Source organism: Podarcis vaucheri (genome assembly GCF_965113315.1).
Source record: "Podarcis vaucheri genome assembly, chromosome: 11".
NCBI lineage: Eukaryota > Metazoa > Chordata > Lepidosauria > Squamata > Lacertidae > Podarcis > Podarcis vaucheri.
The window spans coordinates 36,108,972-36,126,364 of NC_138749.1; the positions used below are offsets into that span (position 1 = coordinate 36,108,972).

At 41.8% G+C, this 17,393-nt stretch overlaps 1 protein-coding gene and 1 long non-coding RNA gene across 6 annotated transcripts in view; one reads left to right on the forward strand and one right to left on the reverse strand.

Annotated features, from left to right (window-relative positions):
* Positions 1-17,393, forward strand: part of ADGRV1 (adhesion G protein-coupled receptor V1) — a 247,800-nt gene that overhangs the window by 171,444 nt on the left and 58,963 nt on the right. For all 3 annotated transcript variants that reach the window (XM_082191331.1, XM_082191333.1, XM_082191332.1), the window contains one exon: positions 10,786-10,902. In XM_082191331.1, coding sequence (XP_082047457.1) covers positions 10,786-10,902 — 117 coding nt within the window. The remainder of the gene's footprint in view (positions 1-10,785; positions 10,903-17,393) is intronic.
* Positions 1,679-17,012, reverse strand: LOC309514358. 3 transcript variants are annotated; one of them, XR_014211950.1, is made up of 5 exons: positions 16,708-17,012; positions 13,990-14,044; positions 8,836-8,984; positions 2,635-2,714; positions 1,679-1,886 (listed from the first exon to the last, which is right to left on the reverse strand). It is a non-coding gene; the product is annotated as an uncharacterized lncRNA (long non-coding RNA). The 3 variants fall into 3 exon arrangements; XR_014211951.1 differs by lacking the exons at positions 1,679-1,886; positions 2,635-2,714 and adding an exon at positions 7,748-8,053; XR_014211952.1 differs by lacking the exons at positions 1,679-1,886; positions 2,635-2,714 and having other exon boundaries at positions 8,167-8,984.

Consider the following 17,393-nt stretch of genomic DNA (forward strand, 5'->3'; position numbering starts at 1 on the left):
CCTGAATGGTTAAGTCCAGTCAAAGGTGTCTATGGGTGCCTCACTTATCTCGCTTTTGGCTGAGGGAGACGGCATTTGCAGACAGCTTTCTGGGTCATGTGGCCAGCATGACTAAACCACTTCTGGCACGATGGGACATTGTGACAAGTGCCAGAGCATGCAGAAATGCCATTTACCATCACGCTGCAGCGGTACCTGTTTATCTACTCACACTGGTATGCTTCCCAACTGCTAGGTCGGCAGGAACTGGGACAGAGCAACGGGAGCTCACCTCATTGCATTGCGTGGATTCGAACCACTGACCTTCCGATCGGCAAGTCCACGAGGCTCAGTGGTTTAGACCACAGCGCCACCCACTCCCTTCACCCCATTGGGTAGAAAGGTACTAGCATAGGTACAATGGTACTAGAAAGGTCCTCGCAACAGCTTGGCCAGCTGCTTTTTGTTTTCCAAGCCAAATTCACAGGACAAAGCTATGAAAGCCATAAATTGTCTGAGCCCAACAGAACTTTGAGCAAGGGTTAGCAGCCTTTGGAGACCTCTGCACACATTCGCAGACCGGAGAAACTGTCACACAAAGCTGGCAAACCAAGCACATACTGCAGCCTAGTGTATTGGCAACAAACAAATGCTTCTTTGAAGCCTAATTTCAGTGGTGGGGAGAGGGATTCTGTGGGTAACAAGAAAGGCTGCTGCAGGGACATTGACTCACAGCACAACCTGAAACATATTTATTTAGAAGTAAATCCTTCTGACTTCTGTGGGACATACACTCTAGGTAAATGTATTTACGGCCACAGCCTTTTGCTGCAATTCTAACCCCACATACATAGGAGTCAGTCCCGTTGAACTTGGTGGGACATACCTCTGAGCAGACATGTATAAGGCTTAGTTGTTAATCACCAACCCTATTTCCTAGTCATGTTATTGCATGATGCCTTAGCTTCGGCAGAGAGATGCCATGTCACCCCCCTGTTTTGTAGCATTGGGCAGAAAACAAACAGGCTGAGTTCTTGGTGGGCCATTGTATGTGTCTGGTGGGCTGTGTTGGGCTACATGTACAGGCCTGCAACAAATCATGGGAACACAGTGGCAGATGCAGTGGGCTTCAGAAGTCTTTGGTGAAACTGCCAACTTTGAACCAAGCACTTTAATGTAAAAAAAGCACACATTGCATAGGAGCACTTGACAAACTAGCTAGCTAATGTTTGTCAGCATTTTTTAACAGAGAACAGCAGATTTTGAGCCTTGGGTTTGCATCAGGTTATTCATCTTAATTGCTGTTTATAGAAGAGTGTCTGGAATGTATGGATAAGTACGACAATGCCCTTAACCCTCTTCACACCTAAATATAAAAACATATTCATTGCCAAAGGAGAACAGGGTGGGACTCAGCCTTCCAGTGCACTGTGTAAACAACTGCTCTTTCAAGTAGCTAGAAAATGTCAACAGTTATATAAGTCGTTGCTTCATTAGCTAATTTTTTAGCTATGCAGGAACTACATATTCCCGAGCACATAGGAGACATTGCCAGGGAAAAGGACTGTATAATAGTTTAACTGAATCAGATTATGATTTTTCACAAATAAAAACCAAATGGTGGAAGTGGTCAGCACTTGCATTTTTTGCACAGCTACATGAACTCCTGGCTTGTGAAGTTATGTTGGCGCAGAAGCAAATCACCCTGTTTTCTGGTGCCTATCTCTGAAAAAATCACTGTTCCTGTTTTCTTTCTTTCTTTCTTTCTTTCTTTCTTTCTTTCTTTCTTTCTTTCTTTCTTTCTCTTTTCTGGGATGCTAGCATTTGGTGTTCTGTAGGTTTTAGCTTCATCCCCTCAAGTATCTAGAGGTTCAGTATCTGGGTGGGTGGGTCTTAGTTTAGTGCACCTGTAAGTGAATGCATGTATGAAGATATCAAAGCACGCTGCAGTGTGCAGCCTGACATTTCAACCCATTCCAGAGTGAGCTATATTTCAAACTGCGTAATATATTGTTAAGGTCATTTATATTCTAGTGTATCTGAAACCCATAGAACAAAAAACCTTTTTAGCTTTTAAATCTGTAGAGGTTGATTCAGAGGGCAAGGGAAGAACCATCGGTGGAAACTGTAGGGAAGCAGATTTGAGGTAAACATCAGGGAAAACTTCTTTATGGTAAGAGCTGCTTGACACTGGAACAGATTTCCTCAGGAGGAGGTGAACTTTGCTGGAGGTATTTAAGCAGAATCTGGACAGCCATCTGCCAAGGCTGCTGTAATTGCACAGGTGGCGCTGTGGTCTAAACCACTGAGCCTCTTGGGCTTACTGATCAGAAGGTTGGCAGTTCAAATCCCTGCAACAGGGTGAGCTCCTGTTGCTTTGTCCCAGCTCCTGCCAACCTAGCAGTTCGAAAGCATGCCAGTGAAAGTAGATAAATAGATATCGCTGCAGCGGGAAGGTAAACGGTGTTTCTGTGCACTCTGGTTTCTGTCACGGTGTTCCGTTGCACCAGAAGTGGTTTATTCATGCTGGTCACCTGACCCGGAAAGCTGTCTGTGGACAAACACTGGCTCTCTCGGCCTGAAAGTGTGATGAGCACCGTAACTCCATAGTCACCTTTGACTGGACTTAACCATCCAGAGGTCCTTTACTTTTACCTTTTTAATTGAAGCCTGCATTGTAGATTCTGCTTTGAGCAGCTGGTTGGTTTAGATGACCTCTGAGGTTCCTCCCAAACCTATAAAATTGTATGATTCAATGACTTTGACAGGGTGTAAAAATGCAGCACACAATCGTGTCATGTCATGGGGTGTATGGGCTGGAGCTTGTGAAGTGGAATATTGGGGTAAGAAGGAGGCATTGCAAGGACATCCCTATTTTCATCTATGAGTTTGAGCAGGCATCATGTCCAAACCTAAGCATTTGCTTAGTATTGTACCAAATTTTGGGTTATTGCCAATTGCAGCAAATCAATATCTCTGAATAACATGCAAGTATTTGCTGCTCATTACTGTGAGATGATGAATGCAGGTTCACATGCTAACTCTTTAGTGCTAAATATATTTAGATTCCTTTATTTCAACAGGATTTAATTTCAGTACATATGTGTAACCCAATGCTCTATGAGCATGTAAAGCCAGTGCAGAGACGTACAGATCACTTCCTTTGAAAGAATCCCATTTATTTAGGACTTTAGGATTATGGCCATTGCTGTAAAGCAATTCCCAATTTATCTCACCAGCCTGTACAACTATAACTTCTAGTGTAAAAAAAGTACATTGAAACTTAGACTCTGCTTTTTACCTCAAAAATGAAGTAATGTCTGTTGTTATTTAATTCATTCATTCCTTAAAAGTATTATTGTTCTTTACTTATTTTCCATGTCTACACTGTTCCTTCCATGGCTCAAAGTGGTTATTTATAAGAGGAAACTCGCTTGGATTTCCTGTTAATATACATTCAGCTACACATTCCTGTGTGCGTCTATTTCTATGTACACTTCTGTCCTAGCTTTTTTATATCACGTCAAGAATTTCATCCAATCCAACAGTATCCTCGGTAGTAGAATAGAATGTATTTTAAAGTGTTGGCTTTTAAAACAGAAGTTACTGTGAAAAGTTCCAGCATAGAACACTTCTCACATTTCTTTTAGTGTAACAAAGTATAATATAAACTCACTCTAAAGGCTCATCCAGGAAAATGTTAACCATCCCAAACCTTCCAAATCTTCAAGTCACCTCCCCAAACCTTCAAATTTATCTCTTTCCTCCCCTCGCCAATTTCCCATGATGCTCGCTGCTTGAAAATTTGTCACGTAGCTCCTAGGAACAGAGAACACTGAAGGGTTTGGTAGCCCAGGCATGAGAGTTTGGCTCTCTCCTCAGTCCTTCCTAGACTGATGGTACATTTCTTGAAACACCAAGGGCCAGAAGCTTACTGGATGCATACCATGAGACATAGATATATGTAGCATGAGCTAGAGAGCCCAGAGCATCTATGTGCTTTTGTGTGTGCATGCTCTTCAGGCAGCTGTGCAATCAATCCTGGAAGGACGCATTTAATCACTGAAAACCCTATATCCAAAATGTGAATACTAAATTCTCATAACAAGAAGCCAGAATGTTTTGCTATTAAAAAAGTAAATATATTTCTTTTGTTAGGAATATAGGAAGCTGCCTTATACTGAGACCACTGGTGCATCTAGTTGAGTATTTGCATTGACTGGCAGTGACTTTCTAGGGTTTTAGCCAGATGTTCTCCCAGCCGTGTCTGAAGATGCCAAGGATTGGGACTTCCGGGGGAGGCGCCTCCAGCAATGGCAGAATTCCTCTGACCGGGAGGAATCTGCTCCGTGGAAATCTGGGTCTGGCCGCCACGGCGAAGGCGGAGACCCGTTAAAATCACAGGCGGGAGAAGCCTGTGAACGTGGGATTCGGCGGGCACCTTTTGTGCCTCCCCCACTCGCGGGGAACCCCAGTTTCTGGGGCTCCAGAGTGACGTGGGGTGAGCGGCGCGGTGCATCAAATCGTCTGCTTCTTCCACAGAGCGAAGCTGCATAGCTGTTGCCAGAGAGCGCTGACCTTTTCCTGTGGACAATTTGACTTTAAAGTAATTACCCGTGAGTAGAGCTGAAACAGAAGAATTGGATCTCTAAAAGTTTAATTTGGTATCGTAACGGGGAGGTTCAAAACAGGAAGTCCGCCTTCCCTTTTTGTAAATAGACTGAGGCAACGAAGTTGCAAGCTGGAGTCCTGGAAGGTCTTTTGTAAAAGATCAAATTTCCAACGGTAAAGAACATTAAACCCCCTCTTGGAGACAGGAGAAGAGAGGGGAAGTTGCGGATTGAGTATGCCTGCGGGAGAGAGCGAAGAGGCTTAAAATACCGCCGCTCTGACCCTGGAAACGGGCTGCTAGTAAGACTGATTCCCCCCCCCCCTTTTTTGGGAATGTTCATTGACAGCGCTTAGAACGTTCATCGACAGCTAGCTAAATAAGAGAAATACATTGTTTCTACTGTTTCCGGTTGTTTTTTTTAAAAAGGAGGAAAGTAACTGAAAATTGAAACTAACTTCGGATTATTGAAACTGTGTTTAAAAGAGGACATATTGACCAATACAAATACAACCTGTTTTCCCCTAGTGGAAGCTTTTGAAATTGGCTACTTTATAGGAGCTGGGCTAGGGGAATTTCCAGCTGCAAGATAAGAAAAGTGAGAGGCTTTGGAATTGACCTTGAATCTCTTAAGTGTTATGGCAAATGGAAAGGAAAAAACAGACGGGATGTCGACAGAGGAGGCCTTAGTGGCTGCATTATTGAAAATAAACGATTCGCTGGAACAACTCCATAAGAAAACAGATGCGATAAATGTGAAATTGGATGTTGCAAATATTGAAACTGATTTAATCGTAGAAAGTTTAAATAATTTGGGACAAAAGGTGAATACCAATTCAGAAACCACCCAGAAACTGATACAGGAATCTACTCTGATACGGCAAACTGCAGATGAAGTCAGGGAAAAAACCCTTGCTGCTGAATTTAAAGTAATACAACTGGAGAGGAGAGTCCCATCCATACAAAGAGAACTTGATGAACATAAGCTGACATTCGTTATGATTGAACTTAAAGAAGAACGGATGAATTTGAGGACCAGAGCCCTACCTGAATTGGAAAAGGAAAGCCTGACAGAGTTTCAGGAGGCGACAGGACTAACATTGGTTGAGAAAGAGAGGTATTTGGTGGTTAGTATGACCGCCAAAAATGTGAATCTGCTTAAGGACAACTGTGAAGGATGTTGGATTGAAGAGAAGGGGGATTTAGAAATATAGACAAATCAGAAGTTGTTACTGTTGGGCCGAATCATTGTGGTGGGGATGAGGGCTGCTGTGTTGCTGGGGATGTTGCTTTTGTTTCAAACATTGCAAGCTCTGGATGGGATGGAGGGTCTCAGGAGGTGGCAGAGGGATGCTCCTAGAGTTGTTTGGCAGGGCAGGAAGCCTCGAGTTAAGCTTAAGATATTGATGGATGCTAAAGAAGGAGGTGGACCTGCCCTGCCAGACCTTTAAACTTCGTTGTGAACCATCTGCCTTTTGCTGATTGAGAGAATGGTTGCTTCTTGAAAACACTGAAGTGTTGGACAATGGCAGACGAAGTTGATGAACTATAGGGAATTGGCGGAAATGACTGGCAAGACCCGAGACCGGGGTGAAGAGTCGGTGGAAGAAGATTGGAAAAAGTTTAAAGACTATTTATAGAAATATTGTAAAATTAAGGAATGTTAGAAAAATGTTGGAATGATATTACATGGCTTTAGTAGAAATGTCATAAGGAATTAAGTATAAATAGATTAATAGAAAACTAAATGCAAAGTATTGCAAGAATGTGTTAAGATAATTATAGAACAGAAAATAGAGTAAGATGGAATGGAATTGCTGAAACAAATAATAGAAGTGGAATACAAAAAGGGAGGTGTGAGGAAGTCGCTGGAAATAAGTGAATGAAATATAAGATATTGAAAATGTTTGAGGTGTTTTTAAATTGTTTTTGTTTGTTTTTGCTTGATTTGTTCTTTTTTTCCTTTTTTCCTTTTTCTCTTTGTTTGTAGTGCTGTGTTGGAAATTTTGAAAAAGTAATAAATATCATTTTTTAAAAAAAGAAGAAGAAGAAGAAGATGCCAAGGATTGAACCTGGCACCTTTTGCATATAAAGAATGTGCTGTACCAGTGAGCCTCAGCACTTCACCTTGTACGTCACTGAAATAAATAATACACACATGCATACACATGCATAAGGAGAAAGCACTTATGCCTGCACACTTTGTGAAGGACAAAATTTCATATTTCAAGGCATGTCAATCTGAAGAACCAATTGACCTTTGAAGGGGTCTTTTCAGGGACAGAGGAACCAGGTGTGAGCAGAACACCACACACACCCTCTCACTTCAGTTTCTAGCCATGTTCTTATATAAAACCAACTAAATAAATACTTTTTTTAAAATGCCTTTTGCTTTTTCCTCTGCTTTTGGTTGTTTTGCGTGCTTAAGTTGAATAGATTTAGCGTTGTGTCGTACTTTAACAAAAGGGAGCATTATCAGGGTTCTCAAATGATCTCGGCAGTTTGTTTTAAGCCTTTCTGCAAGAAATAGCGAAGGATTAACACCAGCTGTTTTGAAAGATTATATTTTCTATTATTAGTGTTAGTGAAGAACATTAATGATCTCGCAGCTATATTTGAAGCTGTAGTTAACCGAAACAGAAGCATTACCAGCGCATTTTCTTTAAAGCAAATTCATGAAGCTCAATAGGAAATAATATGATCTTGAGAAGAAATGTTCCAAAACCAACATTTTTCACAGTAGACACATGCTGATATTTTCTCCTTCCTAGTAAGAATTTATTTTTACTCTAAATGATCACAGTGAGAGGGAAACATTGAAGAGAGATCTGTATATTTTATCAGGTGCCTGGAAATGTCAAACTGACCAGTGTTGGCGTCTGAGTGAGTCAGTTGTATTTATTTATTACATTTCTGTACTTATCCACAGAAAAGCTTTCTGAGCAGTTTTACAAGAAGGAGCTGCAGATCACTGGCAGAGCATCTGCTTTGCACGCAAAAGGCCCCAGCAATGCCAGATTTACATATGACTGAGCAAGCTGCAGCCCAGGACCACATAATCTAGGAGGGCCTCAGTCTATTGCTATTCCCCCCCACCAAAGGAAGGTTTTACTATCTAGGCCCAGTTGCCCATGCATGTCATGCATACTGGTCATACTGAACTACTTCAGTGAACTTGAAATAGACTTCAGTAAATGTAGAGGACAATCATATGACAATGCGGCCAATATGGCTGGAAAGTATAAAGGCATTCAGCAAAAAGTTCTGGAAAGAAACAAGTTTGCAAAGTTTATTCCATCTGTTGGACATTCCCTAAATCTAGTTGGATGAACCGCAATTAACTCGTGCCTGGATGCAGTGAATTTATTTATGGCCAGAATTAACAAACTTTATTGTTTTTTCTCAGCTTCTACAAAAAGATGAGCAGTGCTTTCTAAAATTTCTTGTCTCTTGAGTCAAAGGTTCCTAAACATTTATCAGACACAAAATTATGAAATCAGTATCACAATATGGACTTCAAAGCAGTTTGGAACACTATATTAATATATCACCCAGCCGAAATCTAAACTAGTACTTTTAATTACATGCTTAGGACATGAGTTTCAGGGTCTTAGAATTCTTTTCTCAAGAAGGCAGCATTTAAAAACCCCAAACTCTTATTCAGCTTGGATTTTAAATCCAAGCTGAAGAGGAATTCACTTTTTTCTAAAATGGCCCTAAATTTCTAGCATACCATGTTAGTTATTTCTTCTTCTTGTTATCATTCCTGAAGGAGAAGGATGTGTGGGTTCATATTTATGTATATATATGTATGTCATACTTTTTGAAGCTAGGCTCTCTTAGATATTTTGTAACTATGTTATTTTAATTTATTTTTAATATTGGTATTAATTAACTATTAATTAGATTTCTATACCACCCTTCATCTGAGGATCACAGGCCTGTTTATAATATAAAAACACAATAATACATACCATAGTAACAAACAAGAACATACCACCACCCACAATTTAAAAGGCCATGGAGTGTTAAATTAGCCAAAGGCCTGGGAGAAGACAAATGTCAATTGTTTTTGTTATATTGTTGTTTTGGTTTTTACACTGTAAACTACACTAGAAATTGTATGTTGAAAGACAGTACAGAAATCTCGTGAACAGGTAAACAATCTCTGCCTTATTTGGATAGCGTTTTTGGCCCTCATCCAGCCTATTACTTATTCCAAACAGAAAATTGGAGATTTCTCTTGCCTTGTGGGACTTGAGGAGAAGGAGAGGTAATTGAGTGTCATCAGCATACTGATGATTCTGTACTCCATATTCTTTGATGACCTCCCCAAGCGCTTTCATGTACCCATAGGGGATGTTACAGAACCCTGCAGCACCCCACAGGAAAACTCCTGCAAGAAAGAACAGCAGTATCTTTTGAAACATACCCAAGTAGGATCAAACCTCCTGCAAGGGAGTGCCATTAACCTTGCAGTGTTTACATTCCACAGTAATCAAGCATGCTTATTATATTTTCTTTTCTTTACTTTTGCTTTTACAAGCTGAGATGTTTCAAGTGCAAAATAATTTTCAGTGATGTGTTCATTTCACAATGCAGATGTCATTCCCTACATGTCACAGTATTATCACTTACAAGAAAATACAGTTGTCAGGATGCACTTTGAGCTCTATGTTAAGTTTAACTAGGCTTGCCATATGTCAGGAAAATTCCTGACATGTCCTAAAAATGGTGTCGGGGAGGGGGGGATTTAGCAAGGAATGGCAGGGAAAACCCAGATGTAGTATTATTTTAAAAAAGCTCAACAACTTTGTGGGTGTCAGAAAGGAGACATACACACTGCACACACTGCCAGAAAAGGGAGCCACCTTCCAGTGTTGCGGCACATTTGGGACTGCTGTGGCCTAGTTGCGCCCTTCTGAATCTATGCCCAGGACGATGGCATAGAGCCACCATAAAGCAAAAATTGCTGATTGAACAGTCTTAAATGTAAAACCTCCCTTGTAGCACAGAATACAGAAATGGCTGGATAACGTCGGCTGAAACAACTTGCACCAGTAAAATCTGTGAAAATCTTGTTACCTATCCATGTAAGAAGCAGAAATGGTTGTAATGTGTGGTGCAATCAACTTGAGGCTCCTTTGTCTTGTCTCTCTTTGCTCTGCCCTCTTCATACCTCTTCTGGTCCTGGGAGACCAGTGGGGAGGGGAGTTGGTCACAGCAGGATGGGAAGACTCCCTGGCTTCTTCAGCAGCCTGCCTGATCTCTGCCTCTTGCTCCCCTCTCCGGACTTGCTTCTGTCTCCGATTCTGGAATGCTGTCTGCCAAGCCTCTTCCTGCTCACTAAACCCTGTTACCTCTTCTTCTTCCAACACCACCTCCTCCCAGTCTGCTCCCTCTTCCCCCTCTGACCACTCATCATCGTCCCACCACCACTCCCCTGGCCCTGAGCCTTCCTCCTTTGGGGATTCCTCAGCTGGCTCCTCCCATCATTCCTCTGCATCCAGCCAGTCCATGACAGGTACTCCTTGTTGTACTCTGCAACTGTACTCAGTGTTTAGTTCTTGAGAATGGCTTTCTCTGCTTTATGAAATTCTTTCCTTGGGGAGGCAAGCCTAGCACCATCACAATCTGTTTTAGCAGCAGGTGGAAATATTCATATTCACCAAATCTGGGATCATGACTTTCTGCTTATCTTTTACTAGGGAGGGGTGCAGTTGAATCATACACACACACACACACACACACACACACATATATATATATATATATATGAGAGTCAACTGCACCCCCTACTAAAAGATAAGCAGAAAGGTTGTGTGTGTGTGTGTGTGTGTGTGTGTACACACACACACACACACAGAGAGAGAGAGAGAGAGAGAGAGACAGACAGACAGACAGACATATAATATCTTATTTAAGGTTGTTTTAACCTTGTTTTATCCTTGTTTTAATGTTCATTTTTGAAAGCTGCTTTTAGTTTCATTGCTTTTTATAAAAAAAAGATGAATAAATATAAAAAATTGTAATGCTAGATTTCCATCGAATTTAATTCTCAGTGCTTGTATTTAAGAAATTGGTCTCAGAACTTTAACATGTACAGAGGTGGATCCTTTTGGTTTTCTTCCCTATTGTAAACACATTTTCTTTATTGTTATGTACCCTTTTAATGATGATTATGATTTTCCTTCCAGATTTCATTTTTGGCCTCCGCTTACACAAGCCAACAACTCTCAGAGGAAAGCTGCTCTGCTTTGGGCTCCATCACTCACTATCTCTATCTTTGCCAGTTCAGCTGGATGCTTATTCAGGTTAGTAAGTATATTACTTTTTCTTACATATATCCAGCAGTTGCTTGGAGTGAGCTGCTTTGGTAGACACTCTGCCCCAAAGCAGATAATAAATAAATATAACTAAGGTAAACAAGACTGGGGATCCATCTGCACTATACCTTTAAAGCAGTATTTTACTGCTTTGAACAGTTATGGCTTCCTCCAAGGAATGCTGGGAACTGTAGTTTCTTAAGGATGCTGAGGAGACCCCCTCCCCTCCATTATCTTAACAGAGGTAACACTGTCAGAGTTCCCTGGGATGGGAGATTGACTATTAAAACCACAGTTAAATTGATTGTTAAACTACAGTTCCCAGGATTCCTTGGGGCAAAGCAATAACAGTTTAAAGTGGTATGATGGTAAACCTTTAGAGGCTATGGGCACTTTCCATTGTAGAGTTAAATGAAATACACTGGAAAAATATCTATAGCTACAAAATCTCTGAACACTGGAGAAGTTACTTTCTAAACATACTTTTGGTACATTTTTTTAATACAAAAAAAAATTGTCCACTTTAGGGAACTTTCTTCATAGAGGTATGAATATATATTGTAATGCAATGCTGGATCTTTGTGACCTCTGACTAACCCATTTGGAAGATTTTCCCATCCAGCATTAACCACAGTAAATGGAAATACCATCACCAATTAACTGTGGTTTATTAGTATTTATTATTTACACCCTGCCTTTCAGAATACATATATTTCTAGGGTGTACTATAAGCAGCATCAAAATACATTAATAAAATCACAATAAACAATATTAAAACATAACAAGCCCATCACTATACTTCCTGAAATGGGGCTGGATGGCACTAGGCATAAGGTTACCAGATTTTTTTCAATGAATCCGGGGACACAATCAATCAATCAACACCACACATTCGGGACATTGATGCTGCAGCAATGGTGGTGGCAGAGGGGCAGCTGCTGCCTAGACCTCAACTGCCACGTTTCCCCTTCCTCCGAGGCTTCTGTCTCCTTTCTCCATGAGCCTGGGCAGCCCCTGAGTTGTTGGTTCTTCAGTGGTGGTAGTGGGGAAGCTGTGCGCTGTGGGTCAGGCATGGAAGGCGGAGAACAAGGGCCGAGAGCCGCGGCAGCGGCAAGGCTTGAGCAGCGCAATGCCTCCCTTCCCATCGGCGCAGCCCCAATCCCACTCCTACTTGCGTGCAAGCAGGAGGGGGCAGAGATCCCTCAGCTGGGAAGGGAGGCTTCCTGTTGCCTAACTGGGAGGTCCCTGCCCCCTCCTGCATGCACTCAGGCTCTTATAGGCAGCATGAAGCCTCCCTTCCCAGCTGAGGGATCCCCACCCCGCTCCTGCTTGCATGCAAGTAGGAGTTGGGAAGCTGCTCTGATAGGCAGCATGAAGCCTCCCTTCACAGCTTAGTTTCTGGGGTCAGGGAAGGTGGAGGCAGCCCCTGCTTAGAGCCCCTGCACCACCATCATAATGGGGACTTCTGAGCAGCTCCTGAAGCCAGTCAGAGCCAACTGCTCTGGGCTGCTGAGACTGCCGCTGCTGTGTTTCCCGGGGACATTAGATGAAATCTGGGGACATTCCGGGGATGGAATTTCTCCGGGGACTTATTCGCAAATCCGGGGTCTGTCCCTGGGAAATGGGGACATTTGGTAACCCAACACTAGGGGAAAGGGGGAGAATACATGGATTATGTGTCTCTTGTTTGTTGTATGAGGGCTATATATCCTATAGCCAGTGTGGTGTAGTGGTTAAGAGCGGTGGACTCGTAATCTGGTGAACTGGATTTGTGTCCCCACTCCTCCACATGCAGCTGCTGGGTGACCTTGGGCTGGTGACACTTCTCTGAAGTCTCTCAGCCTCACTCACCTCACAGAGTGTTTGTTGTTGGGGAGGAAGGGAAAGGAGATTGTTAGCCGCTTTGAGACTCCTTAGGGAGTGATAAAGTGGGATATCAAATTCAAACTCCTCCTCCTCCTCCTCCTCCTCTTCTGACTTGTTCTAGGAGAAAATGTTAAGGATCACCAAGAAAAGCCCCCTTTTAGGTCATATTTCTAGGACCTTGTAGCTATACACATTCTTTCCAAATCCACATCTTGAAGGAAATGACATCATTTGACTCATTCATAATCTTGGGTGGGTAGCATGGATTGATTTTATTTTTCAGACCAGCAGCATTGCTCAGAGAGAAAAAGTGAAATCTTTGCTAACTGGTGCATACTCATCCATAATGAATGGAACTAAAATGCATTACAGCCTGCCATTCATTATAATTATACAGTTCCAGTGAGTCATAGAACTACTGCAAGAAATCCAAAAGGAGGAAATTAACTATCACCATAGAATAATTATGTTTATATAACTAAATTGATTAGTTCACATCATATACCATGAAACAATAAATCTAAATAAAACAGCTACACAATTTAGTGCCTTTGCGACTGGCTCTCAATCCAGCTTTCTTGTTGCTGTCCTTGTAGCTTTATTGAACGGCCTTGGGCATTCTTTGGCACTTTCTGTATCTGCCCTAGTTTGCTTTAAACTCTCTTCTTAGGTAACTAGGCTAAGTGGGTATTCAACTGTTTCTCTTTGCCCCTTCATCTTGCTGCAGGTTTTCCCGCGGGAATATATTAATTGCCTAATAGATAAAGTTTATGTTCATTCTGAGCGCAACCCACTAATATGTGAATCACTTATCCTTTGGGTGCCACAGAGATTCCTTCTAGTCATGCTGTTTGTAGCTTTCTAGCTGCTGTTTGTTCTGGTTTATTTTGGAGCAAAATTGCAGTGGACCATCCAAACTGTCAGTTGCATGTTCTTTGGAGACTGACTGTACTTTTACCCATCTAAAACAACATCAGGATATGTTCAGATTGAAAAAAAGTTATGTGTCTGCAGTCATAACCCTTCCATCCCCTTGTTTCACCAACCAATTGTCAGAGCTATGAGCATACACCTAGGTTACTGATTCCATCTGTTGTGAGGGTTTTAGTGTGTGTGTGTGGTTTTTTTTTTGGGGGGGGATATATAAACCTGGTATTCTAGAACTCTGACCGTAGGAAGATTAAGAGAATAGAGAAAGGAACTACTCACCTCATTCCTAGCCAGGGGTGCTATCCATCATTTTAGAGGCTGCAATGACCGCTTCCTATCAAAAAAGCAAAATGGAAGTTGCTCAAACCCCTACCTTCATTGCCACACATAACAGCAGGAAATTGCACAAAATACCTACTGCACAGTGAAAATATTGTAGAACCATTCTGGACCTTTCACAAAAGTCAGAAAAAGTGGTTTGATTCTGGAGCAGTGATGGAATGAAAACAACACCATGTGGGTGGATGCAGAAAATCTGGATTTTTTAAAAAAAAAATTGCTTTGGTGGTCACATGAGCAGCAAACTCTGAAGTAAATGTTAAATCACACAAAATAGATATTAAAAATTGAAGTATTAAGATTTTTTAAAAGGCAATTGATTGAAAGGTGTGTTAGAAGAAGCTTCACTTTAAAGCAGAACTCTCAAGTGTAGTATTGTTCCATTAAGCTTTACACAAAGAGCCAATCATTTCTCATTTACTCCCTGGGCACAATAGAAACTTCTGCCTGAGTTCTTTCATCCAGCAGCCAGGAAACTGACTGTACCTATTTGTCTCCATATGGCTGGTTATTGTTACACCATAGCAACAGGAAAGGATTTGCTAAATTTAGACCTGCTGTTTGTATTTGATCTATTTAATTTTGGAGTACCAAACGATGAGAGACCTATAGCTATCGAGACAGACATGACACTAAGCAGGAAATGGTAAACAAGCCAAATTCACACCAAACTTTGCAGTGCCCAGTTGAGTCTGCGTATCGTTCATGTGATAAGAGATAGGAAAGTAGGTAACTATGGTTAAACAAATACAGAAAACAAGAGTTAGGACACATAGTACCAGTTCTTAGAAAACAATCTGTGTTGCATGACTAACAAGACTTGTTCTAAGAGATAGAATTGATGGGATCATGGCTCACTGACTAAACAAATTGGCATAAATAAATTCCAGGGTTCATCTGTCTAGAGCTGGAGCGTGGCCTAGTTTTGTATACAAGGCCATGGAGTGAGCTGCTTTCTGCCAAACATTTTGTTGGCTCTTTTAATATCACAAGAAGAAGACAGCATTGCATAGCAGAGAATCAAAGCAGAGAATAGAAAGCAAAGTTTGAGGGAGTTATTAAAATAACAGATAAGCAAATAAGGAAAATATGTGCGTGTGTAATATATCACCATATCCATTGTCTGCATACAACATTCCCCCGCCCCCTGATCTCCCATTTCTCAATATGTGCAGAATTCTGAAGATACATGTGCTGTACAGGTTCTTAAATCCCATGTTACTTAAATATTTTAATAGATGCCATATTTGCAGGCATGAATCCTCCCTTTTAAACTGGTGTGTGTGTGTGTGTGTTATGAAAACTCCTCTCACCAACTGCCAAATGCTTGTTATCATTTTTACCCAGAAAGGATTGCACAAGCAAGGCTGCCTCTTGCAGGCATTGACCCAGTTAGGCCCTAGCTTACATTCAAGGTTATATGTGTGATTGAAGAAACGGCTCCCATACTCCAGTTTTTCAAAGGCAGAAATAATGGCTTGTGTGTCATGGAAATAGTTGGCTAATTCTGCAAATCAAATGATGAGGTGGGCAAAAGCACCCCTCCCACACTATTGCTACAATTTAAACTTGTGCTGGGCTTTTCTTACACACTTTTGCATGTAAAAGTTATAGATTCATAGAGTTGGAGGGGCCCTTGTAGGCAACCTCATCAAGCTGCTTGCTCAGTGCTAGCAAATCCAAAGCTAGAGCATCTCCAAACAAATGGCTGTCTAGCTTTTGCTCAAAAACCGTCAGCAAAGCAGACCCCACCTCCCCACTAAGTAATTGGTTCTTTAGCTGAACTGCTAAGTTTCTCTTCATAGCATCGTAGAATGGTATAGTTGGAAACGTATCCATTCTGAAGGAAATCAGCCCTGAGTGCTCACTGGAAGGACAGATCGTGAAGCTGAGGCTCCAATACTTTGGCCACCTCATGAGAAGAGAAGACTCCCTGGAAAAGACCCTGAGGTTGGGAAAGATGGAGGGCACAAGGAGAAGGGGACGATAGAGGACGAGATGGTTGGACAGTGTTCTCAAAACTACAAAAATGAGTCTGAGCAAACTGCAGGAGGCAGTGGAAGACAGAAGTGTCTGGCGTGCTCTGGACCATGGGGTCACGAAGAGTCGGACACGACTAAACGACTAAACAACAATAACAACATCGTTGGAATGGGCCGTCCAGGCCAACCCCCTCCAATGCAGGAAACCCAGCTAAAGCATCTATGGCAGACGGCCATCCAACCTCTGCTTAAAAACCTCCATGGAAGAAGAGTCTACAACCTCCCAAGGCAGACTTTCCCACTGTCAAACAGCTCTTACAGTCAGAAAGTTATTCCTGATGTTTAATAGGAATGTCCTTTCTTGTCACTTGAAGCCATTGGTTCGACTTCTACTCTCTGGAGCAGGATAAAACAATCTTGCTTCCTTGCTTCCTCTTCCATGTGACAGCCCTTGAGATATTTGAAAATGGCTATCATATCTCCTCTTTTCCAGGCTAAACATACCCAGCTACCTTAACCATTCTTCCTCAGAAAGCTTGGTTTACAGACCCTTGATCATCTTGATTAGCATCTACCAACAGATCTAGGTGATTTCATGTTTAACTATAAACTGTTCTCCAGTTTAAACCCATTTAGCCTAAACCTGCATCAGCAGAGAACAAGCTTTTGCCCTCACCTGTGCTTCAGGTGTTATGAAGAGTGCTATTACCTCCTTGCTCAACGTTCTCTCCCTGCTACCTTTCACCATCGGACTTGTTTTCTCTACCATCCCAACCTTTGTTCCCTCCTCCGAACCCATTCCAGTTTGTCTGCATCCTTCTTTGAAGTGTGTCTTCCAAAACTGCACGCTTTACTCCAGCTGAGTATTGCAGAAGTACAGCTGTTGCTTCAGCGAACACACTCAACTCAATTCCACCCCCCTCCTGGGTGCCCCACCCTTAATAGCTTACAGGGAAACAGCAGAAGGACGTTTCCAGTTTGACTGGCAGATAGGACAAAACCACACAGAGAGTCTACTCAGTTTCCCCACTGCAAAATGAACTGTTGTTTCTCATGACCTGGAGACAATGCTTTTATTAAGGCATGTAAAATGACACGAGTGCTTCTTTTTTTTACAGGCACATAGCATTACTGATGGTTTTTTTGGTGTGATAATGATGCTTAATTTTTTGAATAGCCTTCTCCTTATGCATACAGTGTTCCAAGGCAATTTACAAACATAGCCTTGAAAACAGCTAAAATATTTTTAAAACAGTACAAAAGCCACCTATTATAGGTTTAAAAATGAAACAGAGTGAACATCTGGATACCTTTACATCCAGCTGGAAAGGGTTGTTGAAACAAAAATGTCTTCAGTTCTTG